This window comes from Alosa alosa, chromosome 8, assembly GCF_017589495.1.
Source record: "Alosa alosa isolate M-15738 ecotype Scorff River chromosome 8, AALO_Geno_1.1, whole genome shotgun sequence".
In the NCBI taxonomy this organism is placed as follows: Eukaryota; Metazoa; Chordata; class Actinopteri; order Clupeiformes; family Clupeidae; genus Alosa; species Alosa alosa.
In genome coordinates, this window is record NC_063196.1 from 10,696,485 (window position 1) to 10,724,077 (window position 27,593).

General features: G+C 40.7%; 1 protein-coding gene across 2 annotated transcripts; it reads right to left on the reverse strand.

The window, feature by feature from the left end:
- Positions 1–1,581: 1,581 nt before the first annotated feature.
- blk (BLK proto-oncogene, Src family tyrosine kinase) lies at positions 1,582–20,991 on the reverse strand. 2 transcript variants are annotated; one of them, XM_048251007.1, is made up of 15 exons: positions 20,883–20,991; positions 20,212–20,271; positions 14,819–14,928; positions 14,514–14,601; positions 14,349–14,382; positions 13,858–13,951; positions 13,259–13,357; positions 12,615–12,718; positions 11,695–11,844; positions 10,013–10,165; positions 8,942–9,121; positions 7,992–8,068; positions 5,627–5,777; positions 4,257–4,388; positions 1,582–3,916 (listed from the first exon to the last, which is right to left on the reverse strand). In XM_048251007.1, the coding sequence occupies exons 4-15, from the start codon at positions 14,589–14,591 to the stop codon at positions 3,714–3,716; spliced, it is 1,455 nt and encodes a 484-aa protein (XP_048106964.1). In that variant the 5' UTR covers positions 14,592–14,601; positions 14,819–14,928; positions 20,212–20,271; positions 20,883–20,991; the 3' UTR covers positions 1,582–3,713. The 2 variants fall into 2 exon arrangements, with proteins under 2 accessions (XP_048106964.1, XP_048106965.1); XM_048251008.1 differs by lacking the exon at positions 20,212–20,271.
- Between the last annotated feature and the right edge of the window lie 6,602 nt (positions 20,992–27,593).

A 27,593-nucleotide genomic window follows, 5' to 3' on the forward strand; every position in this document is an offset into this window, starting at 1 on the left:
GGAAACTCTATATCATGCACCGCCCATTGAGAGGAATCTGGCCTCCCTCTGTCAACGTGAGGTCACTGCATGCATTCCTGTAAGCCCTCCTTTGATGCTACCACCTTCTCTGCTTCCTGGGTAGGCAACAGAGACACCAGAGAGAAGCTGAAGAATGTGTGTCAGCTCAAACGGACGCCCGTCGGCGGCATGCATGGAATGCTGACTCACCCACTTCCTGTTTCCTCTGAATGGGGGGCCCTCACAGATAGGCATGCGACTCCGGCCCAAACCCAGTCCAGATCTCAGGCGGAGCTGGAGCATATCTAGCGGAAGCGGGCAGGCGGCGGGCCACGTCCGGCCCAGCATTGGAGACTATCTGGCGGGAAGAGCGCCAGTGGCACAGGAAACCTCTGCATCAGCTCATGGGGTGTTGGTGCCACTTAGACGTCCTTATCTTAAAGTCATGTGCCAACCCCTGGGGTAAATTACTGTAGGGGAGACAGCAGAGGCTGGGGGAGGGGGGGGGGAGGGGTGGTAAACAGTTTTTTGTCTTTCTTTCTTTCTCTCCCATGAGCCTAAACTGAAAAAAGTGAATGACACAGTCTGGCCTTTGACGAAGGGTTAGAACTTCATGAGACTGGAAAAAAGCTCCCTTTTGGGCCTTTTCTGCAGACAATGCTCTGTTTACCAGTCGAGAGAAAAAAACACCTTCAGTATGAAGAGCTGATTCAGTTTTAAAGATTTTATTATAGGTTGGTCGTTGGGGTGATGATTTTGTTCACAAGACTAACTAAATAACATTGAATCCAGTTCCAAATAGGTGTTTAAATAGCAAGCTAATTTGTAGTTGGGTGATTACAATGTCAGTAAGTGACAGCAACTGTAATGATCAGTAAGTTGTGAGCAGCCCCAAGCCTGATAATAGGGAACATAATGTATCTACTGAACATCAAAGTGAAACTAGCTAACAGGAAACTTTCCTCTTAACGGATAAATTGTGGAAGGACTTCTAATCACATAGGGTTGCGGTTTTTACCTCAAGATAAAAGCCTTTTCTGATGTTCCAGTGAAGACTGTCAAGACATCTTGATAAAGCCTCTGATGCCTCAGATGGTATCATCTCTTACTAACATTGTCCTAACTGACAGCTGATACTTACTTATACTTAACTTTTATTCTGGCAAAATCCTTTCACAGAGGTAAGTAAAAAAATAATCCAGTTTTGAATATATACCAGTATATTAATGATGGGGACAAGACCGCCTATGCCGAGTCCGAGTCAAGACCGAGTCTTTGAAGGGTCGAGACCGAGTCGAAACCGAGTCTGTTGGTTTTCAAATACAGTCGAGTCCGAGTCAAGACCGAGTCTTTGAGGAAGCAAGTCCGAGTTGACACCGAGTCGAGACCAAGACCATAAAAACATGTCAGTTTTCATATTCCTGATTTAATATCACCCCAGTTAATGATCAACAGTTAGGCCTACAGACAGTATCTTTGCATTGCACCATGGGATGTCATTTTCAAATAATGCCCATCAACATTGCATTTTATTATTGTTGTTGTTATGTGTTGTGTGTTTTTTTTATATGAACATACAAAAATCCGTTGGTCTCGAGGACTCGGTCTGAAATTACGAGTTCTTCTCCTCCCAACTGTGGCCCGAGACCGAGTCTTTGAAGGAACAAGTCCGAGACGAGTCCGAGAAAGCAGAAATCGGTCTCCAGACTGGACTTGAGTACTACCTCACTACAGTATATACTGTATATAATATTCACACAGCTCCATGCAGCTTTTCTAATCATGACTGTCTAAAGTTTGAATGTCACATGCAGAAGCCTGCTGAATCCAACTCAAATGTGAGCTTTTGAAGTTTTTCGCAAGTTAACCATGCAAAGGTGTCAGCCATATCCCTACACCAACCCACAGCTACCTTATTTATTTAACACTTCCTGTCAAGTTGAGGCAACGTTTAGCCTTCCACATTCCTATTTTCTGTGGGCTATTTTAACCACCTTTATCTACTTTGTAATGTGTTAATTTCAGGATAAGTTCATTGTGTAAACAGTCATATATTTATACTTTTATGCAGAAACTCTGAAGTTAATATGAAATAACGATTTATCGTGCACATCCATGATGCATCACATACACATACAGATACTTAAATATGCATGATTTATATTTACAATAATAACTTTAAGCAAAAGGCACATCTGTATACTATTGCAGTAACATTACTCCATACCAGACATGTTTTGGCACAGTTTTGGCACATTGTGTCATCTGTCCCCCACTGGTGTCTGTTTTGAGAGTCTTTGTGCAAACAGTGCATCTGGGGCAACATGGTACCTCTACGCCAGCACCAGAGTTGTGTGCACCAATCAAATCGTCTGGACGGGCTTTATAAGATGATGGACAGACGAGCAACGGCCCCTAGTCATTCACGTCACCTGAGCGTGCTTTTGGCTGATTTTATTGCCCTTGGCTTTAAATTGAATTCTCACTTGAGGAACAAATCTGCCCTGTTATAAAATATCCAGATGACACAAGTATAGAGCATCTTTTGTGGTTAAGGTTAACACTGTGGTTAAAGATGCAGCCAACAGTCCATCCTTTCTCTGTATTCCATTTTTACTGATAGCCAGTGTTCTCCCCTAGCATCCCCTACATCCAATATTCCATACAGTCATTTCTACAAAGTCTAGTATGTTCTCTCCATAGAATTCTCCAACAGACTTCTGTGTGGAATTTTTACAGAGTCTCATGGCAGAACCTGTTCATTACTAGCCTGAAAAGCCAGCCCGAACTTAGCCACGGCCACAAAATTTGAGGTCAGGAATATCGGTCTGGAATTGTTTCATTGACAAGCCTCTGAATACTTGAGAATCGTGCGGACCAATCAAATCGCGCGTGCGGCAGTAGGGTAAGCTTTATACAATGATGGACAGATGATGAGCAACGGTGCGTATTCATTACTGCGACCATAGCGCGTTTCGGTTGAATTTGTTTACAGCAAAAAGCTTGTCACTAGAGAAGCTACATGTTTATGACACTATTGTGTCGCTTGTACAAGATATTAACGGCGCAATAACTTCAGAAAACAAACAGAAAACAGTGATTAAGACATTTGTCAGAAGAAGGATGTTCTGACTGTTCTCTGCAGGATTTCACGATAGGCTATTTCGTTGCTCTGATTGGTTAGGTCTATCTAATTGTGTGCAGAGGCTTTTTTCCCCTGTATCGGTTGGTATATGACCCATAATCACGTCCCAATACTTTGGGTCCAGACTCAAATTCTGAATAGAATTTTGAGTATGGCTACGTCAGGCTAGTTCATTACAGTATCAAGCATCTTTAAACAGAGTAAATCCAGTACAGTGATTCGGTCTGCATAGTCTGTCCCAATGAAGACTGTCCAGCTTGGGCTTTCTCAGAAGAGTCTCACAGCAGAGTCTGTCCCTAAGACAGTTTCTCAGTTCACAGACTCCATCTCATCAAAGCCTCAAGCCTCATCATGGTGGGTGCCAATGGTCATGTTGAACACTATTTCATCTTTCGGCAGATTCTCTGAGACTCTTCTCATTCTGTTTGGGCCCACATATGTCCCTGTTCAGTCTCTTCTTTGTCTATTTCAAGTGTTGATGTTGTGCCTGGAAGCTCTATCCATTGTCTCTGTCAAGGCCTCTGCTTTGTCTTCTCCTCTGTCTCTCTCTCCTCTGACAACCTTCAGGTTAGGGTTGCATCTCGTACTGTCCCTCGGTGGCGATGAAGAAGTCGCTGAGCAGGTCCTGCAGGTGCTCGAACGTGGGCCGGTCCTCCGGCCTCTCCGTCCAGCATTTCTGCATCACCTCGTACAGCTCCTGCGGGCAGCCCTCTGGACACGGCATCCGGTAGCTCTTATCCAGGTTGCGGATCACTTCTGGATTCGTCATGCCTGGACATAAATGCACAAGTCAAATGGTCAAGTCTCCTGCTGGGGAATTTTGGCCATTTGATATTGGTGTCCCGAGTATTCAGACGTGATAACAAACATTCTCAATGTATGACAGCAGACTGTGTCTTCATATACAATATGTTGCTTAAAGGAGCATGCCAACTTTTTGGGAAAGAAACTTATTTGCCCTCTACCTCACAGGAAGTGGGTTAGACCAGTTAGCCTATAGTTAAAAGGGAGCTATAGGCTAACTGCTCTAACCCACTTTCAGTTAATTATTATGCTAAGCTGGTTATTGCACGCATCATTGTCTTAGCTTGGAGATGAATGTTGGCGCTACCTGGGTAGGGGATCCTCCCATACGTGACTATCTCTGTCAGGAGAATACCAAAGGACCAGACATCTGACTTGATGCTGAATGTCCCAAAGTTTATTGCTTCAGGGGCAGTCCATTTAATGGGAAACTTTGCTCCTGTGAATTGGGAGAAAGAAAGAAGGAGAGTGATCATAATGAGAGGCATGTGAGAACAGTTCTCTTCACGGCTTAGATGAAATGATAAAAGTTAGTTGACATGACAGCAAAAACAGGAAACAAATGTGATAGACCAGGCCTCTATGATCAGATTACGTCCTAATCATCCCTTCACATAGCTCAAATTACATGATTTTACCGATACAAACTCCAGATGGTTGTGTGTACTGTGTCGAGCTCCCTACAGGATTACCCGTTCAGTTCTTGAATTTCAAACATCCCATCAATAGGATGCTTTGTCAGCAATGGCAGATTTTAAAATTCTTAAACAATGTGACACGAGTGGGAGTGGGGTTTTTAAAGGATATCCCCACAGCTGTAATTTGGCCGTATTACGAGGCCGAAGGCCACTACAGCCTTGGGGATATCCTTTACCAACTCCCCGACCACGAGTGTCATATTGCTTCCACGAGTGTCATATTGCTTTTGTACAACAGTTTTAAGATACAAAATTGTGTTTTCTATCATTTATTTACATTTTTGTTCGTTCATCCTCTACCCACAAAAATAGTTCTAATCTTTAGTCTTTTTGTTAACCGTTGCCAAGCAACATGACACCATTCAAGAGATGTACTGTACGTTGCTTGAATGTGACCTCGAAAAAAATTATCCAACATGGTGGATCTAACTCTAAAATGGTAGTATTTCTGTATTAACAAATACATTCAGGGTTTGTGCCCTTATATTTTGTAAAAGTTAGCGAGAAACAAGCACTACTAAATCTAAAAATACAGGTTTTGTAACTAAGAAATACATCTGAGCTCATTTACGACCTATCTGACAGCCACCTACTTTGCGTTTTTCTCTTTTAAAGGTGACATTATGAAATAGCTGTTTTCTCTCTATGAATCAATGGAATGTTTGTGTTGGATAATTCAATGCAATATGTGGAGTGATTACTAACAGTAAAAAAAGTGGGGTTGTGCTGGGATACCCCTACACATGATGACTCATGGAATGCCTCTCGATCCAATCGAAATTAATAAATAGTTTGACCGGATCTAACTGTGGTATAATATGTAATATCCAATGGGCCCAGATGTTCTTTAGATCATTCAGCATTCCTACTGAAAGCATTCTAAACACACCGGTAGGACAGTTAGAAGCAATCTCAGTGCAGATTATAACCATAATGATGTCTGCAAAACACTATTTGCATACACTATTGCATACTCTACCTTCTTTGGCTGTGTACTCTGTTTCGATGATTCTCGCTAAGCCAAAGTCAGCAATCTTGCAAAGTAACGTCTCAGACACCAGAATGTTGGCAGCCCGCAGATCTCTGTGAATGTAGTTTTTTCTTTCTATGTAGGCCATCCCCTCTGCAATCTGTTCCCACAAAGAACAAGATGAGAGAGAGTCAGAGAACGAGAGAGAGAGAGAGAGAGAGAGAGTGAAAGGGCAACCATCATTTGTTTGTAAGAGTAGTGTTGCAATTTCTTTTTTCAAATTCCTTATGAAACAAAATGAAGAAAAAATTACAGCTGTAGCAATCAATAGATTCCCAGATATACGTAAATGACTCTTAAATATCTTTTGTAATGATAAATAGAGTTTTTAAATAGAAATGTTTTCTGAGGTTATATGTCTTCTGTTGAAGCAAAATTCAAGACATTACTGTAACAGTTTATAATCTAAATTTAACAACACCACTTCTAAAAGCTGTGATAACACATTCATATCAATTCATATCATTCATATTCAAAATTCAAGACATTACTGAAACAGTTTATAATCTAAATTTAACAACACCACTTCTAAAAGCTGTGATAACACATTCATATCGACATATTGACACATTCATATTTACGGTAGCCTAACAAAATTAGGTTAAGTTCATGAAATTGAAAACAATGGAGCATTTTTTTCACTTCTCACAACTAGACAATGGACAGTAGCAGATAACAGTGTCATCAGCAGGGAAGACATGGACAACACATTGGGGTAAGAAAGCCCAAACTGAAATCTACGGACATACACAGCAATGTAGTAATCAAGGCTAAGTCCCTCCTTCACCTTGTCCTTCTCAAACCTACTAATCAATCGACTTGGGTTCTCACTACTGTGTGAGAAGATACTGTAAGTGTGTCACAAGAGGAATGATTACTGATTCAGACAGTTTTTGCTATCAACTTCATTCTCACATCGGTATTGTTAATTTACCACTGGAAAGCTGGGTTTCCCCTTCTGTGAGCATGGAGGGTTTAACTCTAAACAACTGAATTATGTTAACTTTAACCGTTTGTTTAGGTTGACTGTGAGCATTACTAGCGTGACACACTCATGGTGTGAATATAAGATGTGAAAGCACAACTTCAAGAAACATTTCCCAAATTATATTGGTATTTTAGTGTGAATAGCACTGTCAAAAACATAAAAACATATTGAAAACACTAAAACAGTTGAGCTACTCTTTAAAGTATTTATTTTTGAGTTAAAAATAATACTTATTAGCTACTTTTTTCAAGTTAGTTTGACTTTTCAGTTTAACAGTAGCACACAGCACATGTAAATGGGGCCTGTTTAAAAATACATTTTACATTTCTGTTCTGATGGAGGATTAAACAGGATGCGGATGGTGTCGGGGGGGGGTCTATGATGGAAAAAACGATGTCACGTCCTGTCCGGATGTTAATGATCAACAGTGGAGTGAGGTTTGAAGAAGCAGAAGTGCACAGCGCGACCACAAAACCACTAAGGGCAGGGCTGACATTTTCCACACGATGCAAGGCTTTTCACACACCACGGCGGTCTTAAAACAGTGATATGGACGGATGCCTATAAATAGAACTGTAATTTGTTTCTGAACTACTTAACATTTCAAAATTAGTCTTTTATGTGGAGCTGGAGAAATATTGTGAATGAATTAATCATTTTGATGAATGAGGCGAATTTGGTGCTGCATTTAAAGGACAATATAGATGGAGTGACAATAATATATATATTTCTAAATTGCACAAAGGTCAAAAAGAACACTAGCAGCCAAGATTGTCATGGATACCTTTCTAGGTTCTATACAATTAGATTAGATTTTAGTTCATGTGTATGCATCATATTTCATGCATGTATTTTAAACAGAGGAGGTAAAAACATTTCAACAGATACAAATACTTTGTGTCCTGGAATATATTGAGACAAAAAACGACGTCTAGACGTCTGAAGAAGGGTGATTACCCGAAACGTCACGGAAAAATAAAAACAAAGAAAACCCTGGTTGAAGCGGACTTTTTCTCTTTTTTGTCTGGTCATTTGTTTGTCCTGCTCCCAGGTCAGACATTTGGATGTGCGGACTTTAAAACTTACTCTCTGGACTATATTGAGAACAGTGTGATAATATAACAGTGGTTCTGATGACATACACATTCATAACTCACTCTGAATATCAAAGGCCTAATGAATTCCAATACTAAATGACTTCACATAGGCCCTGAAGTAAAGCTAAATCAACATTGAGATTTATTCAAAAAGCGACATGCTGAGGCTTTCTCAATAACAAATCCTCATCAGGGATTTGGCTCTGCAGATGAGTACTTTGTGTCTTACCTGTGCTGACATGTCAATCAGTTTGGGCAGTTTCAGTTGTTTCCCATCTTCTGTTTTTAAGAAGTCCAACAGACTTCCTGCAAGTGACAGAGAAAGATTATTAAACGATTGAGGGAGAAGGAAGTAACCAAACAAATTGATACGTTTCAGATACATATTTTTGAGGGAGAAGGAAGTAACCAAACAAATTGATACGTTTCAGATACATATTTTGATTTTGATCATACTCTTTCAATGTTTTGGGGAATTACTTGATTACTGTACACTACAGTACAACACTCCTATTCCCCAAGAGACCAATGTATCAAAATGCATCTTTTGCTGTGGGCAAGGTAGCCTAAGATTACGGACTAAATTAAAACAAGTCTTTGCCCGCTTCATTCAACCATTCATGTATTGAGTATGCAGAAGAGCTTGGAATAAGAGGCATAGAAAACCAAATGAAGACCTAAGGGTCAGAACATTGTTTGTCTCAGCCAAGTATGAAATAGTAATGAAGAAAAAACACTCAAAAAGAGAAGTGTGTGGATTCTTTTCTCAGAAAGTGCCTGAAGTAATATTAACTCTTGGAAGGCATATCTGACATCAGTGTGTTTACTGTATAAGTCCTACTCTTTGGGTATAGTTTCCAGTTAAGTGACAATAGACCTCTGAAGTTTGCCTACAAAAAGGACCCAAAAGCTGCCATCTTTGTTAATAGATGGAGATTTGGATCTTCTTATATTGGCAAAGATGGCAGTTTGGCGTCCATTTTGCAGGCGAACTTCAGAGGTCTATTTTGGTATTTTGATGCAGGTGCATTATATCATTGCTGAGAAAAAATTATCTGCTTACACCTTCAGGAATAATAATAGTAATTGTGGTAATCAGTCTGACTTTCTGATTTAAATGTACTCACCATGGTTTCCTCAGAGTGTGTGTGTGTCTGTATGTGTGTGTGGTTGTCTCACCGTTGCACATGAACTCTGTGACGATGAGGATGGGCTCCTGGGTGACAACAGCATGGAGGCGCACAAGCCGTTCATGCTGCAGCTGCTTCATCAGGTTCGCCTCCTGTAGGAATGCCTCAGGTTCCATACTGCCCTCCTTCAGCGTCTTGATGGCCACCTTCAGGTTGTTCTTGTAGTAGCCTTTATACACACACGCTCATGATCAGGACGGTGTCTATTCGAAAGACTCATTGTTATCTCATATAAGTATAAGTAAGTGTACAGGTATATATACTTTTTTGATCCCGTGAGGGAAATTTGGTCTCTGCATTTAACCCAATCGGTGAATTAGTGAAACACAAACAGCACACAGTGAACACACAGTGAGGTGAAGCACACACTAATCCGGGCGCAGTGAGCTGCCTGCTACAACGGGCGGCTCAGGGAGCAGTGAGGGGTTAGGTGCCTTGCTCAAGGGCACTTCAGCCGCGGCCCACTGGTCGGGGCTCAAACCGGCAACCCTCCGGTTACAAGTCCAGAGTGCTAACCAGTGGGCCACGGCTGCCACTATTGAATATCTCATTATTGCTTATGTATACTGTCCTAATCCTGATGGATTAAATAATTTGTTTGTAAATATCATTGTGCCTTGCTAAGTCTTTCTGGTTGAAATGTTTAGCATTTGTGTGTGTGTGTGTGCACGTGCGCACGCTGAAGTGCAGTATTTTAAAATGTCTGTAATTTTGTTTCTTTTTAGTTGCTTCATGAAAGAAACAAGCCATTAATAGACAACAGAAAAAGAGTCCTCTTTCATGTCATCGCTGACCGATAAAAGCATCTATTATTGGATAAGCCAGTGAACTTGGCAAACAAACTCTCCCACTTCTCTTCAACTTCAAACCATATCACTATTGAATATTTTGAGGCATCATTTGGGTGGGAGTCTGTAACCAAGAGAGAGATCATCCCACCCAGCCTCAAAGGCACTAAAGATGCAGCCTGTCCGCATTGCCAAAGAGCCAAGCTAATTTCTATGGCAATGAGGGCGCATGCTCAACCGTACTGACGGCACTCCAACACAGAGCCTCTTACCCATCCAGACTTCTCCAAACTGGCCGGCTCCCAACTTCTTCACCAACTTGAGTGTCTCCCGCGGGATCTCCCACTCGTCTTTACCCCAGGGCTGCTGAGGAACCGTTGCCTTGCAGGGGTTACCCAGACGCTGACACAGCCCATCTGCACTTCCTGAACACGCACACACACACACACATTAAACTTCCTTACGAAGAAAAACAATAAGTGGAATATTGCACAATATCAAGACAAAAGATTTGTTGAAAGGTTTGTTTTGGAACTCGTATTCTTAATTATTGTGTACAATGTTGTTGTTTAAGTGTATGTTATCAAAAGATTATATATCTATATAATGGCATGTTTAGGTCTGGGGTCAAAGAGTTGAAGCAATGTACTGTAAATGTCCATAAGAAATATTGTGTTCTAAACGCACTTTAGTGCCCACTGATTATACAGCCAGGTACAGTGTGGTTATATTTTAAAACAACCATGTTATATCACATTAGCAATCTACTGCTGAAAAACACTAGACGGTAGAGGTAGTACAAGAAAAGAGAACTGATTTCCATAGATAGATAGATAGAGATAGATAGATAGATACTTTATAGATCCCCAAGGGGAAATTCAAGAGTTAGAAATTAAGCAACTTCAGTTAGCCTACACCACCACCATGTACTAAAAACCGCAACATGGAAAGTCAGAGACCATACTGGCAAAAAAAAATAACAGTCTGAGATATTACACCATGCAAGCTGACCTTGGCCTGTCTACTATACAGCGCATGTACTATATTTCCGGTGAGGGAAAACTACCTCATGCTTACTGCAAGGTGTTTGTTGGTATGACCCACAAACCTGATTATGCTGCCTTCAGCAGCCCCCCCCTCGGAGACACGGTGTCTCCTGTCACCGCAGGAAGCTTGCTGTGTTCTGAAATGGTGGGTGGAGGGTCGTGCTCAACAGAAATAAAGTGAGGGTGAGAAGGATGTGTCGCTGACGCGACCTGTCTGTGCGCAAAACAACAACACCACTGACCGCACACATCGCTTACGTGTGACCAAGATTCCTCTATGGGCACTAATTTCAGTGACGGGCAAAGTGCAGTCAACCAAAGAAAATTCCTGTGCCTTAAGTTATCAGATGTTTTTTCAAAATGTCATAGGCCTATAGGCATATTGACTATTTTCAAATCCTAAACAGCCTGGCCTACGCTTGAATTTGGCATAGTGCCTGAACACTTTAAGCCCTGAAAGTGTTTTGCGCTTGAGCTAATCAATGCGGTCAAGTGGCATGCACTGACCCATCCATACAGTATATAGCACACATGATCTTACTCATGGTAGTAATGTATCATATTGATTTATCCCAGTTATTAAATCCCGACCATGCACATTTTTCCTTTTAAAACCTGTTTAATCACCAGTGCAAGGGCCCGTCTGGCCCGAAACATCTGTGGGGTTGAGTGAGTGAGTGCAGTTGAGAACTGTATTTAGATTTCCTGAAGGATTCCTGAAGCAGCCAGTCTAACTGAGATTGAGGTGATAAGCATGGTATTCCTATTCCGTTTTTTTTTTTCCCGCTTAGATAAACCCAGCAACCAAATGTATAAATGAAATTGTGAGCGTACTATTTGTTTCACTCATGTGAGCATGAATGCTGTAAACCCAACGATTACTTTTTTTTACATCAGTCTGGACTTACTAGAATAATGCTTGATGAGTTCTGGCAGGGTAGGGAAGGTCAGAGAGGGGGAGATGTAGAAGCCTCCAATGTCCAGGCTTCGGATCTTGTAGTGCTTCACTACGTCCCCATGTTCTTGCGAAGAATCTCGGACGGAGAGTGAGAAGGCCCCTGGGGGGGACATTGTTGTATTAATAAAAATCATTGTTATATTGTAATCATCGATAATATTTTTTTATCATTATTATTATTAGTGGTAGTAGTCTTAGTAGTTGTAGAGGTACAGTAGTAGTAGTAGTACTTTTTCAAGCAGTCGGTTAAATACAAATTATAAACAGCTACATTTACTAAGTATATCACACAGTTCTTCCTGAATGAAGCTCTTTGGTGTGCCATCTGCAGAGATGCTGCAGGTGGTTGCGAAGTTTTCAGCAATGATTTGCTATTTTTAATCTGACTGCCTGCCACACAAGCATTCTCAAGCCTGCTGTGCAAGGGGAGTTGCTTTCAGTGGGTTAGATGTTAGAGTCTGCAGTGGGTTATATACATCAGGCTCTGCAGAGATTAAATAACTGTAGTGGTTATGATCTTCAGCCCACTGCCATCTCTCATAGTAGGGAGGGTGAATTGAAATGTGTGCACAGGTACTTATAATCTGATGAGGGCAATTGGTGGCAAGAAGAGGTTAAGAGATCCGCTGCACATTGAAGAAACTTCAGACATTTAATTATCTTTCGGTCTTGGAATCTTACTATGTTCTGACAAAATAAACTGATTTGAAAAGCAAAACAAATAAATAAGCACAAATAACAGACATTTAAATAATAATAACAGACAGTAAACTATTGAATAAAACATGGCATCGCTTATGTAGTACAGTATACTGGGGGATGTATTGGTATTATTCAACAGTGAGAGCAGGAACGCCTTATGCCACTGACCTTTAGTTGTCTCGCTCTCACGGACTAAAAAGGAGCCGACTTTATTTCCCGGCGCTAGAAGAAGACGTTCTGTGTCTCTGCGACTCAAGTCTTTAAAAAACCACCTGCAAGAAAGACACATTTGCCATCTTTAATTTATTATTTTACCTATAAGGGAATCACATGATTAATCAACTATTAAGCTAGTATAGTAAGATACCCTAAGATATAAGTATTTGTACCTGAGATCTATTCTGTACATGTACATATTTATTTCAGTAATTTTCTAGAGAATAATTGTACATTACACATAATTAGTGTTGAGGGCAATTCCGCTCACAACTGTCACATCCATAACGCCAACACAATGCCATGGTATTTAGTTGGCGTTATGGATGTGACAGTTTTGCGTGGAAGTGCAGTTGATCAACCAACTATGAAGATTATTGCTATTCATCTGAATTTAGGCCTTTCAAATGTATGAACATTATATTTCTCTATGCATATACAAAAAATACATTCACTGTTATGTTAATGTCATGGTGTTGATGCGTACATACATTTTTACTAGATATTCTGTGCCACTGCACTGTGCATTAAAATGTTGTAACACACACCAACCCCTGGTCTATACTGTATGTATTCATGCACATATACATACGCACCTTTCCACCTCCAAGGTGTGCACTCTGGCCACATATGTGCTTGGGATATAGCCCTCTTCCCCAGTGACCAGAGACTTGGCCACCCACCAGTCACCTTTGCTGTAATGCAGTTCAAAACAGATTGTGAAATACAGACTGTACATTTAAATGTCAACATGAAGTAGTTAGCTGGGTGGACCTCTTTGGGGTGCCTGTACTGACACCTTCTTTGTAACACTACTGAACCTAAGACGGATTGTGAAATGTTTCCACTTAAATGTGGAATCGTTAACATGGAGAAGTTAACTGTACATTACTTTGGGGCTTCTGTACACATGTGTACGGTAAAATGCTGGCGCTGCTTTGTAAACAGGCAAATCTTAACTTGACGACTACATCCTTTCCGTGGAAAATAAATAGCACTGTAAAACAAGAGTAGTGTGCTCAACATAACCCAAAGGCTTAAACATAAACTATTTATTCACACAATCTAACATAATTTAATTGAAGCAGCAAGATCTGGGAACTGGATTCTGTTGAGTGTACTTACCTTTTTTTACAGTTACAAATACAGTATTCTATTCGAAGGACAGCAACACTGAGAATGCCATTATACTCACTCTTGAATAACCTTGAGTCGGTCACCCTTCTTAAATGACAGGTCAGTGTCATTTGTTGGTTTAAAGTCATATTGAGCAATAACTACATCAACATCTGCAATCAGAAGATGGCGGAAACAGACATTTCGTAAAATCAGTTCATTAGTGATGCGAAAGTAGAGAGATTAAAACAATACATTCAATTAGGTATTTTGCAAGATTGTGTTTGCAAGACAGCATCTCAATTTTGATCGGACAGTGCTACTTTATGCCTATTTCTGTTTCTTCACACATACACACAACACCCACGAACACACACACAAACGCACACACACCTAAACACACGCACACACAGACACACACACACACACACACACACACACGCACAACCACACACACTCAAACACACAACTTTGTGAGTGTGTGATGAACGCCTAAGCACAGAAGAGATCACGCCGATAAGTCTGTGTGACAGAGGCACATAGAGAGGGATGCCTTACCAAACGCCTTACCTGCATCTGCACTGTGCTTGAATCCACCAGTTTCCTGTTTTTGAAAAATTTGAATGCACATAATGTGAATTTTTTTCTTAAATGAAAGACTTTGATGACATCTAAATGCAATGTGAGTTGTAATGTAAAGATGATAAATAACATAGACAGTGTAGCATATCTTACATGGGATCTGTTGCCTGCTGTTCCCTTTGGTCCTTTGTCCTCTTTCTGTTTTTTCTGACCACTGCATGCACAACCCATTCTCAAAAAACCTTTTAAGAGATGGAAAGATAGGTAGATAAATGCAGAAGCTATAGACATTCATGTACCAGTTAAGGTAAAATCCTAAAACAAACCAAATTTCTTCGACTGATAACATCATAAGACTGTCTTTGCTATAAGCAGAACAAACCTGAATTATGCTGTTTCATGTTGTATAAGGCAGTGATGGTGGTTTGGACAGACAGCTGTAAATGGACTTGGTGCTTACCTGCCACTTGGTTTGGTGCCCACTGAGATGTAAGGTGGGATCAGTGTCTGCTTCCCCGTCACAGAGGTCCTGGCCACTTCACATCGCCCTTTTGGGTTCTCACCATGGCTGTAAGAGAATGAAAGTAATCTGTATGAGTACGCCTGTGTGGTCATGTCTGTCTGTGTGTGTGTGTGTGTGTGTGTGTGTGTGTGTGTGTGTGTGTGTGTGTGTGTGTGTGTGTGTGTGTGTGTGTGAGTGTGTGTGTGTGTATGTGTACTGTATGTGTATTTGCATTTTCCATGACATCACAAACACACACTTGTGTGCTCAGTTCTTCGAAAAGGAATATGGAACCACCTCGATAACTGTGTACATAGTCAGCAAAACACACTGCTCTGAAACCAAAAAAAGGGAACTGCACCCATCCTATCACTCTTGGTGCATCACAGCTACAAACTGGTAGCCTTGCCTCATCCAGACCATGCCTACTCAATCTCTGTTATCTCTGTTTACAGTCAATCTGTATGGGACAGAGGGAAATGGCCAGTTTGCAATATGAGTGCACATGACGTGTTTTGTTTGTTGTTTAGACCGTGCCCAAAGTAAATTTGAACATGCATACTTTTTTTTTTTTTTTTTAGCAAATATAGCCTTTTGTCCACACTTAAATGCCGTTTTTTCAACACCAAAAAGAATATTTTTCGAAGTTTCTCTCTTTGGTGTATACATTTGAAAATGTTAGGTTTCTATTTCGGCTATTGGTTTCCCCATGCTACACTGTAAAATGCCGTTAATTTACCCCCATATTTCAATATTAGTTACCTGTTCTTTCAAAAAAACAGCACTTAAATGTAAATTAAACGGAAATGTGTTAAATTACTGTACATTTCATTTATTGTTATTTAAGTATAGTATAAGTATATATACTCTTTTGATCCAGTGAGGGAAATTTGGTCTCTGCATTTATCCCAATCCGTAAAATTAGTGAAACACACTCAGCACACACTAATCCCGGCACAGTGAGCTGTCTCAGTGAGGGGTTAGGTGCCTTGCTCAAGGGCACTTCAGCCGTTCCTACTGGTCGGGGTTCAAACCGGCAACCCTCCGGTTCCAAGTCCGAAGTGCTAACCAGTAGGCCACGGCTGCCCTATTTAACAAACCTATAAGGTTTTCATGAAATTAACCGTTATTTCCTGTTAACCCAGTCCAATAACATGATCGTCCAGTATTTTTTGCATTCTGGGAAGGCATTTGAGCCCATCACATTCTGTAGAAAATATTACAGATTCACGCCCCCCAGGTATTGATTCGAATGGCATTATACATGTGGATGAGTCTGAGAATGTTTTCTGCAGGGTAACATACAATACTACTACCATAGATCAAGCTGCGTCATGCAATAGCATGACTTATGCTTATAGTTCTATCCCAACGTATAGTAAAAAGAAAAGACAAATTTAAAACTAGAAACCTAACAAATATTCTTTCCATACCTCAGCATATTCCTCAAAAGCCAGAGGCATTTTCAGCTAACATGGGTTTACTAAATATAGGTGCACTTACTACCAAAACCTTTGCAATCAATGATTTTATTAGTGAAAAAAAATTGGATTTTCTGTTTCTTGTTGAAACCTGGCTGACTTCAGACAGCGAAGCTGTTCTTGTTGAGACTTGTCCCCCAAATTATAATTTCTTCCACTCAATTAGACAAGGCAAACGAGGTGGTGGAATTGCCTCCATTCTCTCAAACAAATATAGTTGCACACGAGTCAACTTTGGCGAATTCGCTTCCTTTGAGTATATTGCCATCACTCTGAAGGCTGACCCAGCTGTACTTCTATTAACCTTATACCGCCCTCCTAAACTATGGACTGGCTTTCTCGACCAGTTTTCTGAACTTATGTCGCTCATCATCACTAGCTATAATCGGATAATTGTAAATGGCGACTTCAATATTCATGTCAATAAGACAACTGATGCTAAAGCCAGTAAGTTCCTTAATGTGTTGGACAGTTTAGAGCTAAAGCAGCATGTTACAGGACCCACCCACAACCTTGGCAACACCCTCAATCTAGTCATTTCTAGAGGGATAGAAGTCACAGACTTATCAGTAAATGATATAAATATGTCTGATCATCATTGTGTATCTTTTAATATAGTACTACATACTCCAAAAATTCATCCCGAAATTGCAATCAAATCGCGACTCTTGGACATTAGAGCAGAACAGCAGTTCATAGCTCTTATAGACTCCACAAATTTAGATATTTTACATCATCCCATTGATCAAATGGTAGAGGCTCTCAAACGTGAATTAGGCGCTCTGCTTGACAGAGTGGCACCCTTAAAAACTAAAAAAAGGCCCTGTAGCAAACTGACACCTTGGATGAACGAAAATATCCATGATCTAAAAAGATCATGTAGGAAAGCTGAGAGAACATGGAGAAAAACTAAGTTACAGGTTCACCGTGCCATTCTAAAAGAAAAAATTGCAAATTATAATAGAGCTATTCGGAATGAGAGGAGGAACCACTTCTCTAAGGTAATTGCTGAAAACAGTGGAAACTCTAGGGTGTTGTTCTCTACCATTGATAGGCTATTGCATCAAACACCTTTTGATACACTCAGCCAGGCATCCTCTCTAAGATGCGAAGAATTTGCAGACTTCTTCAAAAACAAAGTCATTTCTATAAGGGAGGCTATTGGTAACACAAGTAATATGTTTGAGAGTACACCCAAAACAGCCCCCAAAATTAAGGTCCTTTAGCACTATTACTCAATCTGAGCTTGGTAAAATTATAACTCAAACCGGCTCCTCAACATGTGTTTTAGATCCAATCCCTACTACATTCCTCAAAAAAGTATATGATAGCTTAGCTCCCTTTTTTCTCAAGGTAATAAATACCTCATTAGAAACAGGTATATTTCCAACTGCTTTTAAAACCGCTGTTGTGAAACCTTTACTTAAAAAGTCAAATCTTGACCATACCAATCTGAGCAACTACAGGCCTATATCAAATCTATCGTTTTTGAGCAAAGTACTTGAAAAAGTTGTTTGTAATCAGTTAAATACCTTCCTCAACGAAAACAGTATCCTTGAAAAATTCCAATCAGGTTTTAGATCAAATCACAGCACAGAAACGGCTCTAGTAAAAATAGTCAATGATCTCAGACTAGCTACCGACTCAAACAAAGTCTCAATCCTTATTCTTCTGGATTTGAGTGCGGCATTTGACACCATTGATCATAGCATCCTAATTCACCGCCTTGCGAAGTGGGTGGGTCTCTCTGATAATGCTCTAAACTGGTTTCAAACCTACATTACTGGCAGAGATTTTTATATCAGTCTAGGAGATCATGTATCTGAAAAACATGACTTGCCTTTTGGTGTGGCCCAGGGGAGCTGCCTTGGTCCCCTGCTATTTTTCTATATATGCTTCCATTGGGAAACGCCATAAGTCAGCATAATGTAAACTTCCACAGCTCATGCAGATGATACCCAATTGTATATCTCTGTGGAGCCAACTAACCCAGATGGCCTTTGCTCCCTCACTGCATGCCTAACCTCCATTAATCAGTGGATGAGCAAAAACTTTTTGAAACTAAATGATGACAAAACAGAGGTACTTCTGGTTGGACCAAAACTAAAGCGAGATATTATTCTTAGTAATCTGGGGAACTTGGCACACCAGGTCAAATCAAAAGTAACAAGCCTCGGTGTCATCCTAGATGCAGAGTTAAGTTTTAAGCCCCATATCAGTAAAGTTACTCAGACAGCCAAAGTGCGGCCCTTCTTAACTCAACAAGATGCAGAAAAACTAATTCACGCCTTTATCACTAGCAGGTTAGACTACTGCAATGCACTTTTCACTGGTCTTCCCAAAAAACATCTAAAGAAATTGGCACTCATACAGAACTCTGCGGCTAGACTTTTAACTAAGACTAAGAAGAGAGAACACATCACCCCTGTGTTGGCTGAACTGCACTGGCTCCCTATTTCCTATAGAATTGATTTTAAGGTTATGTTAATTACTTACAAAGCTCTGAATGGCATAGCACCTTCATATATCTCTGAGCTTTTAATATCTTATCAACCACAAAGGAAACTTAGATCATCCAATTCAAATCTTTTAATCGTACCCAAAGTGCTCCACAAAGTGGAGAAGCTGCGTTTATCCATTATGCCCCCAAACTATGGAACACCCTGCCTCTGTACATCAAGCAGGCGAGTTCAGTAAATATTTTTAAAAAAGATCTGAAAACATACCTGTACAGGAAAGCTTTTAGTTAACTCATCTTATCCTGTAGACTACATTTTCAGATTATTCTACATCTGCTACTATTGGAGGGCGCAGCCAGCCAGAAGCAGATGGGCTCCCCTATTAAGTCAGGTTCTGCTCAAGGTTTCTTCCTGGAATATGGGAGTTTTTCCTTGCCACAGTTGCCATATGGCGTGCTTGTGGGGGGTAAGAGGGTTAAGGCTGCCAGTCTTATGACATGTCATTTTCTATATTTTTGATATGTTGCTGAGTAGATCATAAACAGCAAAGAAAAGTGATTGATAATGACTGACTGACTATTATTGTGTTACATGCTTCAAATGTAAAGCACTTTGAGCTGCATTCTGTGTATGAAAGGTGCCATTTGAGCTGTGTTCTTTTCAAGATATAATGTTGAACTGGAGTTTTTGCTTGCAGCTATTGCTTATGTCGTGCTTGCTTTGTAGACTTAAAGGTGCAGTCAGCGATTGAGCAGGAAGTCGCGTTTGTTTATGTTTATATTTAACACTTTTGTCCAAAACAACATTCATTATATTTTATACAAGGACCAAACAAAACACACTTTTCAGTATTGCCAGAGAAACTCCACACAGGGTGTCATTTTTGTTTGGGGATAGGCTGCCCCCACTTTGTTTGTAAAGTAAAGTAAACCAGATGCTGTCTTTATCAACTGTCATGGAAATCACCTTGTATTCAAGAGTTATCATTCCAAGTGTAAGAGAGTTCCCAGAAAGAGCTCTGTAAATATACCAAGAAGTTTTATCACTACTTGATATCCTTAATCAATCAACAACCAGCAATCAGTCTTCCTTTCGACTGTTGTTAATGACAGACAAAATGTATTTTGGACAACCACCAGCACTGCCTGGAAGGCACTAGGGTTAGGGTTAGGGTTAGGGATGGCAGCTCTGCCTTGAAGTTGATGGTGGGGGCCCAAAAAACCATCAAGCTTAATAACACCACCAAAAGCATCTTCTTTGGCAAAACAGTTTATCCAAACTTATTTTGAGGTAGACGCATCAACATTTTAGCTACATTTTGTTTCACATTAAACATTGAAACATATCTCTCATAACATTTCTCTCTTTTAAAGCACAATAATGCCCAGGAGTTGAGACTACGGCCCTACCTTATTCTCCTGCTATCGCATCAGGTCCTGTTTAATTAACCTTCCCGCGTTAATACGCACCTACAATATTAAAAAGAATGACATTAAAAACCACAGTTGAATCTGAAAAATTAATTAAGGTCAGTATTACTTGAGGTCATTAATTGGAAAGCTTTCATGACCTGAAACACATGCCCATTTGATGTATGGAATGGAAAACTTAAAAAGAACCATTCAAGAACGTAGACTTTTTAGAGCAGAGAAGAGAGACACGCAAATGGCACGTGTCTAAACACACCATACAAGGCAATAGAATAGGCAAACATTGAATAACAAAGCCTATGGTCTTGTAGGGTGTCATTATAATCACAGAAGTATATTCCAATAGCTGTGGCATGAGGTCAAAGGGGTCAACCTTCAACAGAAGTAGCTTACAATAAGCACTCAAGTCAACTTTACAAACTAACATAGAAATAATCTTATACTTGTCACTCTTCACAGAATGAATTATGTGTCTGTGTCTTACTGTCTTTGCCAAATATATCATGTGTCTGTGAGCGGTGGTCAGTATTTTATCAGTTACATTTGTGGGTCAGTATTTCAACACAAAATACATTTGTGGGCAGCTAATGCTAATGAGAGAGATAGAAGCGACTGCGTGTTTTGTATAGTCTATAAGTAATGTTACATACCTAACTTCTTTACGTCTTCTTTGAATGACTTGACTTGAGTAATCCAGTGTTTGAAGAGCCTACACTACCCTTTCATAGAGTCTCTTTCACTTCCTTGATCGTGCTCTCTCTATCTTTCTCTCTCCTTCCTCCCTCTCTTTATTTCTGTCTCTCTCTTCCTCTATCAACCCTCTCTCTCTTTCACCCTGTAACTTTCACTTTATCTTGCTCTCCTCCCTCTTCCCTGTCCTTATTTCTGTCTGTCTCTCCTCTCTGATTCTTTCATTCTTTCTCTCACTTCCTCCATCTTCCCTGTTTCTCTCTTCTTCGTTCTCTTTTCTCTCTCTCTCTCTCTCTCTCTCTCTCTCTCTCTCTCTCTCTCTCTCTCTTTCTAACACACTAGGCTTAGGAGGGATGTCCTGGGAGACCACATTAGTGGATAGCAGATAAAAAGACAGCGTTTGCTTCTGTTTATTTAGTGGAGCCCTGCCCTCTCTTTTCCCTTGCCATATTACAGTAGAGAACACCAAAGGCACCAGAGTGCCCATTCAAAACTAGACTTCAATACATGGTGCCACAAACCCTAGGGAAATAAAATATAACCATGTTTTTTTTTGCATCTGAAAGGTTACTGCCTTGTCATTTTTTTGCTGTGAATAACCTGCTCATTTTTGATGCACTGTATGTTTGTGAGAGTGTGTTAGTGTGTGAGTGTTTTTGTGTGTGTGTGTGTGTGAGTGTGTGTGGGAGGGTGCATGTTTGTGTGTGTGGTTCTATGTGCTTAAGGCTGTGTTCTCTGAATAGAAGACACTGAAAATATCATTATTGTCATGAAGTTAGAAAAGTTAGAACACTGAATTAGACAAAACGCAAATACACATTTGCACAGTCTGTCTGATGTTATGCTCGTGGGATTTAAACAGCTTTAGGCATTGCATTGGATGTTATTTTTTTGTGTTGTTATTTTCTTATCTACTTTGGTATAACAGGCCGAAGTGTTTCTTTTTACAGAGTCATAAACATGATACGTTTGTCAGCATGTCTCACAGTGGTGGAAAACGTTGAACTTTCACACGCGAGGACACAAACGCAGGCGTCGCTTCACACAATCTCTCTTGGAGTGGCACACCACTGTTTACTTGCCCAGGCTTTTGGGCTTCCTGTTTAGGGCCTTGTGGTCGACTCTAGCTGACTGATCTGATCAGTGAAAAAATGCACATAGACAGTGACCACTTATAAAGGTCAGTAAGTTACTTTGTAAATTTTTTACTTTCTTTCACTTACCATTTTTTTTTACTTTTTACACACTGTAATTTTTATCTCATTGTTGCTGTATCATTCTGTTGTCGTTATTGTTTTACCCTACCGTGGGCCTGAGAGAAACACAATTTCAATCCTCTATATGTCTTGTACATACAGCACAACTGACAATAAATGTCACTTTTGACTTTTGATCTTGCATAATAATATTATGTCATATTGTGTCACATGTTTGAGCTCATGAGCATTTTCCGTAGTTCCTACGATGGCCCTTCAGTAGATCATCAAATTCTAGTGCCCATTTAGTAGTGATGCACGATATATCGGCGGCCGATATATTATTAGCCAATAAGTGAAAAAATGAAAATATTATTATAGGTCCGATAACAGAATTCTGGCCGATAATTTGCGCCGATATTTTTAAAGTCCTAATTTAGGCCTAAGTAGCCTAAGGTCCGTCTGGCTACACTGAGGTACTTGAGCTTTGTTGGCTATACTTTTTCCTCAATATAATGTCAGCGGTGTGAATGTATTTCACCACTCTAACAAAATCTGTGGATATGCGTTCATTTGGGAATCTGTGCATCTCAAAATCCTCTTGTGAATGATCCGCCATTTAACCTTAACAGAGCGGAGCTCGGCCCTATATAGAGCCGTCTTGTGCTGGTGTGTTTGCACTTTACCGCGCTGGTCGGGGAAACAAATAAACAAACTCGTTAGTGGGACGAGTAGGCCTACATAGTAGTACATAAGTAGGCCTAGTTCTAAATTGTGTTTCTAGTATTATATTTGCATTAGGCTACTTTAGCTTGGGTTTTGTATTATTACCTAGAAATATGCTAACCATTCGTGCTTCACTTCCAGACAGGTCATCATAATAAGTTATTAAAACCTTCGGAGCTAACTCCTTTCATTTCTGCTGCAGCAGGTTGTGCGCAACAGAGACGGACATAAGATACAGTCTAAGGAGTTGCAGCTTTATTCAGTTACCCGCAGTTGAAGTTTCCCTCACAAACTATGATTTGGTCGCTATACTGTAGCTTATTCCAAGCTGAGCCGTTTATGAGCGTTTAGTCCTAAATGAAAACCTGCGTGAAGCTGGCCCCCCATATTATTGTTTGTAAAAAATTATTCATTTTTTACAAACAAAGTGGCGGCAATCAGCAGTCAATTCTCTACATGCCCACTCAACGCATCTGACTCAGATACCGCACTCCTACAACCTCTAGGGACTGCTGGAACATCTTTTTCAGCATTCACGCCTCTCTCCGAGAGTGAAGTGTCCAGACTCCTGACATGCAGCCGTCCTACCACATGCTCGCTGGACCCTATACCTACGAGCCTACTTCAGTCCATCAGCCCGACCATCGCTCCAGCTATCACACATGTGATCAATGCCTCGCTAACCTCGGCACATTTCCAACAGGCGTTCAAAGTGGCCCGGGTAACACCATTACTTAAGAAAGCTTCTCTCAACCCTGCTCAAGTCGAGAACTACCGCCCTGTCTCACTACTGCCTTTCCTATCCAAAGGCATTGAACGAGCAGTCTCCAAACAGGTCTCTGACTTCCTTTCACAGAACAACCTTCTGGATCCAAATCAGTCTGGGTTCAAAAGCGGCCACTCTACCAAACGGCTCTGCTGTCTGTAACAGAAGCCTTAAAGAAGCCAGGGCGACCGCCGGTCATCAGTACTCATTCTGCTTGACTTATCGGTTGCCTTTGACACGGTTAATCACCGTATCCTTCTCTCTATACTTCGCTGACATGGGAATCTCCGGTTCTGCTCTCTCCTGGTTTGAATCCTACCTCACAGGACGCTTCGTTTAACGTATCATGGCTTGGTCAGCTATCCGCACCTCACCATCTCACCACAGGGGTCCCCAGGGCTCAGTGCTGGGCCCCTCCTCTTTGCTATCTACACCACCTCCTTGGGACAGATTATCCGTCAAGACGGCTTCTCATACCACTGCTATGCAGACGACACACAGCTCTATCTGTCCTTTTCCACCTGGCGACCCCTGGTTTCAGCACGGATCTCAGATTGCCTTTCACACATAGCTACATGGATGAAGGCACACCACCTCCAGCTGAACCTCTCAAAGACTGAACTGCTGGTCATCCCAGCTAAACCTACCATACACCACGACATCAACATCAAATTTGACTCCCTGTCTGTTTCACCCGACCAGGACTGCAAGAAATCTAGGAGTTGTTCTCGACAACCAACTAAACTTCTCAGATCATGTTGCCTCAGTCGCCCGGTCATGCCGTTTAGCACTCTACAACATAACGGAAAATCAGGACTTACTTGACTCAAGATGCTACCCAACTTCTGGTTCAGGCAATAGTCATCTCACGACTCGACTACTGCAATGCCCTCCTGACAGGTCTCCCAGCCTGCGAGTGAAACCACTTCAGATGATCCAGAACGCGGGGGCGGGCCTGGTCTACAACCAACCCAAAGGGCACATGTTACCCCGCTGCTCATCCAGCTACACTGGCTACCTATGGCGGCCCGCATCAAATTCAAGTCTCTAACGCTTGCCTACAAAGTAGTCTCCGGTTCTGCTCCCACCTACTTGAATGCCCTCATACAGACTTACACTACCTCCAGACCGCTGCGGCCCTCTGACTAACGACGTCTAGCTCTACCACCGGGCACGCTCAAGCCAATCCAAACTTTTTCTCATCTGTTGTTCCTCGTTGGTGGAACACACTGCCAGTTCCTACAAGGGCAGGGACATCCTTTTCCACTTTCAAAAAACTCCTGAAGACCCAGCTCTTTAGAGAACATCTACTCTCATAGCAACACTTACAACAAGTCTTACTGATCCTAGCACTCACCAGCCGTTTTAAACTGACAAGTAACTGCTAAAAACAGCACTCACCGACGCACTTATTCTTACTGTACTCTAATGTTTTTTTTAAACTGTCCTAAAATTGTGAGAATTGTTCTAAAACTTACTGTTTACCATGTTGTTAGTCGCTTTGGGTTAAAAAGCGTCAGCCAAATGTAATGTAATGTAATGTAATTATTAAAAAAATATTAAAAACACTGCTATTCGTTTGTGCTACGTTTGTGCCGTAAAAATTATCGTTTGTGCTGTTAAGGGTTTTAAGTAATTCAACTTTTACATTTTCTGGCCAGTGACGTCACTCAGCCCCCCATACTTGTCCAAATTTCCCCCCAAATAGTCTCAATCGTGTGTGCTACGTTTGTGCTGATTTGTGCCGTCAAAAGAAACATTTGTGCTACTTCGGTTTTTAAGTTATCAGGCTTTATTTGTTACACGCATGACGTCACCTAGCCCCCCATTAATGTCCAAATCTCACCAAAATGGTCTCAATCGTTTATGCTACGTTTGTGCTAATTTGTGCCGTTAAAAGAAACATTTGTGCTACTTCGGTTTTCTCGTAAGCAGGCTTTATTCACCACAGTTGATAAATTCATAGCCAAATAATATCAACCGTGACCGCATAGCCTTAGAGAGCCATGTTGCTACTGCTGTGAACTTGGTTGTCTAACGTAGGCCTACCTTGATGTGTAATAAACTAATTTGCATACATGAGTAGCTTATCTATCTGAATTTAAACTGTGGTATTGATCATGCTAATCGTTGTTGAACACCTGCAACAATCTTGGATTATTCTGATTCAAATAGCCTAGGCTACGGTCCCCGTTGTGTGAGAGAGCGGGGCAGATCGACAGTTTCCCAAGTCAGCCCACACTTCCGATTGCAAGGAAGTGTCAATCAGCTGACATTCAGTGTCCGACTTAATGTCTTTGTGCAATGTTTATTGTGTGTGTCATGCCTAAAACATGTGTCTTACCTAGGCTACAGTCTGTTACCAACGAGAACCACCACATCTCAAGCTGGGCCGGATCTGGGCCAGATCAGCACAGAAGTCTCTGGATCCGGTTTAGGCATAGTCTATGTGCAGCTTCAGCAAGTGTCCCAGATGTGTCTTTCTTTTTTTAAAAAAAATCTACAACACTGACTCCACCTCACTCCAACCTGGCAGTTTTTGGATAGACTGCACAAAATATCAATGGCATCAATGTAAAGATTATTTGTCAGCTTTGGCTCTTGCCTTACCATTCCAATGTCTACAATACATCATACCAAAAAGACAATAAAAAAATATTTATAATGCACCTGTCTGATTTGTATTAAGTTAACAATAGTTAGTTATTTTAATATTGGCCCTTACCTATGGCATGTGGCTTTAACCACACAAGTAATTATTATGATTTAATGTATTCAATTACAGTAATTGATCTTTAACACATGGAACATTGAGGGTGTGTACAGTATAATAAAAGGAATCTTAATGAGAGTCCTTGTTTCTATGGGGACATGAAGTGATGCGTACCTACATACAGGAGAAATAAACTTATTTTACCAGACTGCACTGTGTAGACTTGCTGTGTATTGTGCAAAGACAACCACCTGTGCTTTGAGGAACAGCATTAATCTTTAAGAGGTAAGATGCAGCCAACATTACACTACATTATTATTTTGTGAAATACAAGAAATTTGATCAGAAATGGTTAAAATGACAGATAAAACAAGCAAACTACTATCGGCTAAGCAAAAATGGAGGGAAAATCTCTGTATCAATTTTGGGACAGGGAGAATAGGCATGGTAACTACACTACACACCAGAGTGGAGGTAGAATGAGTCCTAAATATCAGCAGGGTTAACCACACAGTCAATATTTCTTAATGCATATCTCAATGCATGGATTCCAGTTTCTTCCAGTAGCAGCAACTGGAATCTACGGAGCCCTAGAGGGGTCATCGCAAAATGTTTTGCATGTTGAGAGAATGTCATTTCGTTTTACTACATTGTGCTCGTTTTACTAAATTGTGCTCTTGTTTAACTAAATTGTGCCCTCGTTTAACTATATTGTGCACTCGTTTTACTAAATCGATGCATTTCGCTTTTTACTAAATTGTCAGCCGGTTTACTAAATCGCGGTGCACAATTTTACTATATTGTGCTCTCGTTTTACTATAGTGTGAGCTCATTTTACTAAATTGAGCTCTCATTTTAAGCATAGTAAAACGAGGGCACAATTTATTAAACGAAAGTGCACTATTTACTAAAACGAAGCGCGATTTACTAAAACGAGGGCACGATTTATTAAAAACGAGAGCACAATTTGTGAACATGGTTATAGAACATTGTGAGCACGATCTACTTAAACGTGGCCACAATTTGTAAAACGTGCACTCAATATTGTCTTGACACATGTAAACATGAGCACATTATAGTATATTCGAGATCTCGATCTACTAAAAACGCACCCACGAATAATTAAAACGTGGGCTCAAGAAATTCAATTGTGTGCACAAAACATAGTGTGGTGTCAAGGGTATCCCGGAATGACGCCGGGAGGTGTGTCGCTTGTAGTGACGTGAGAGGGAATCTCATTGATTGCAGTGCACCTGGTTATAGCCCCGTT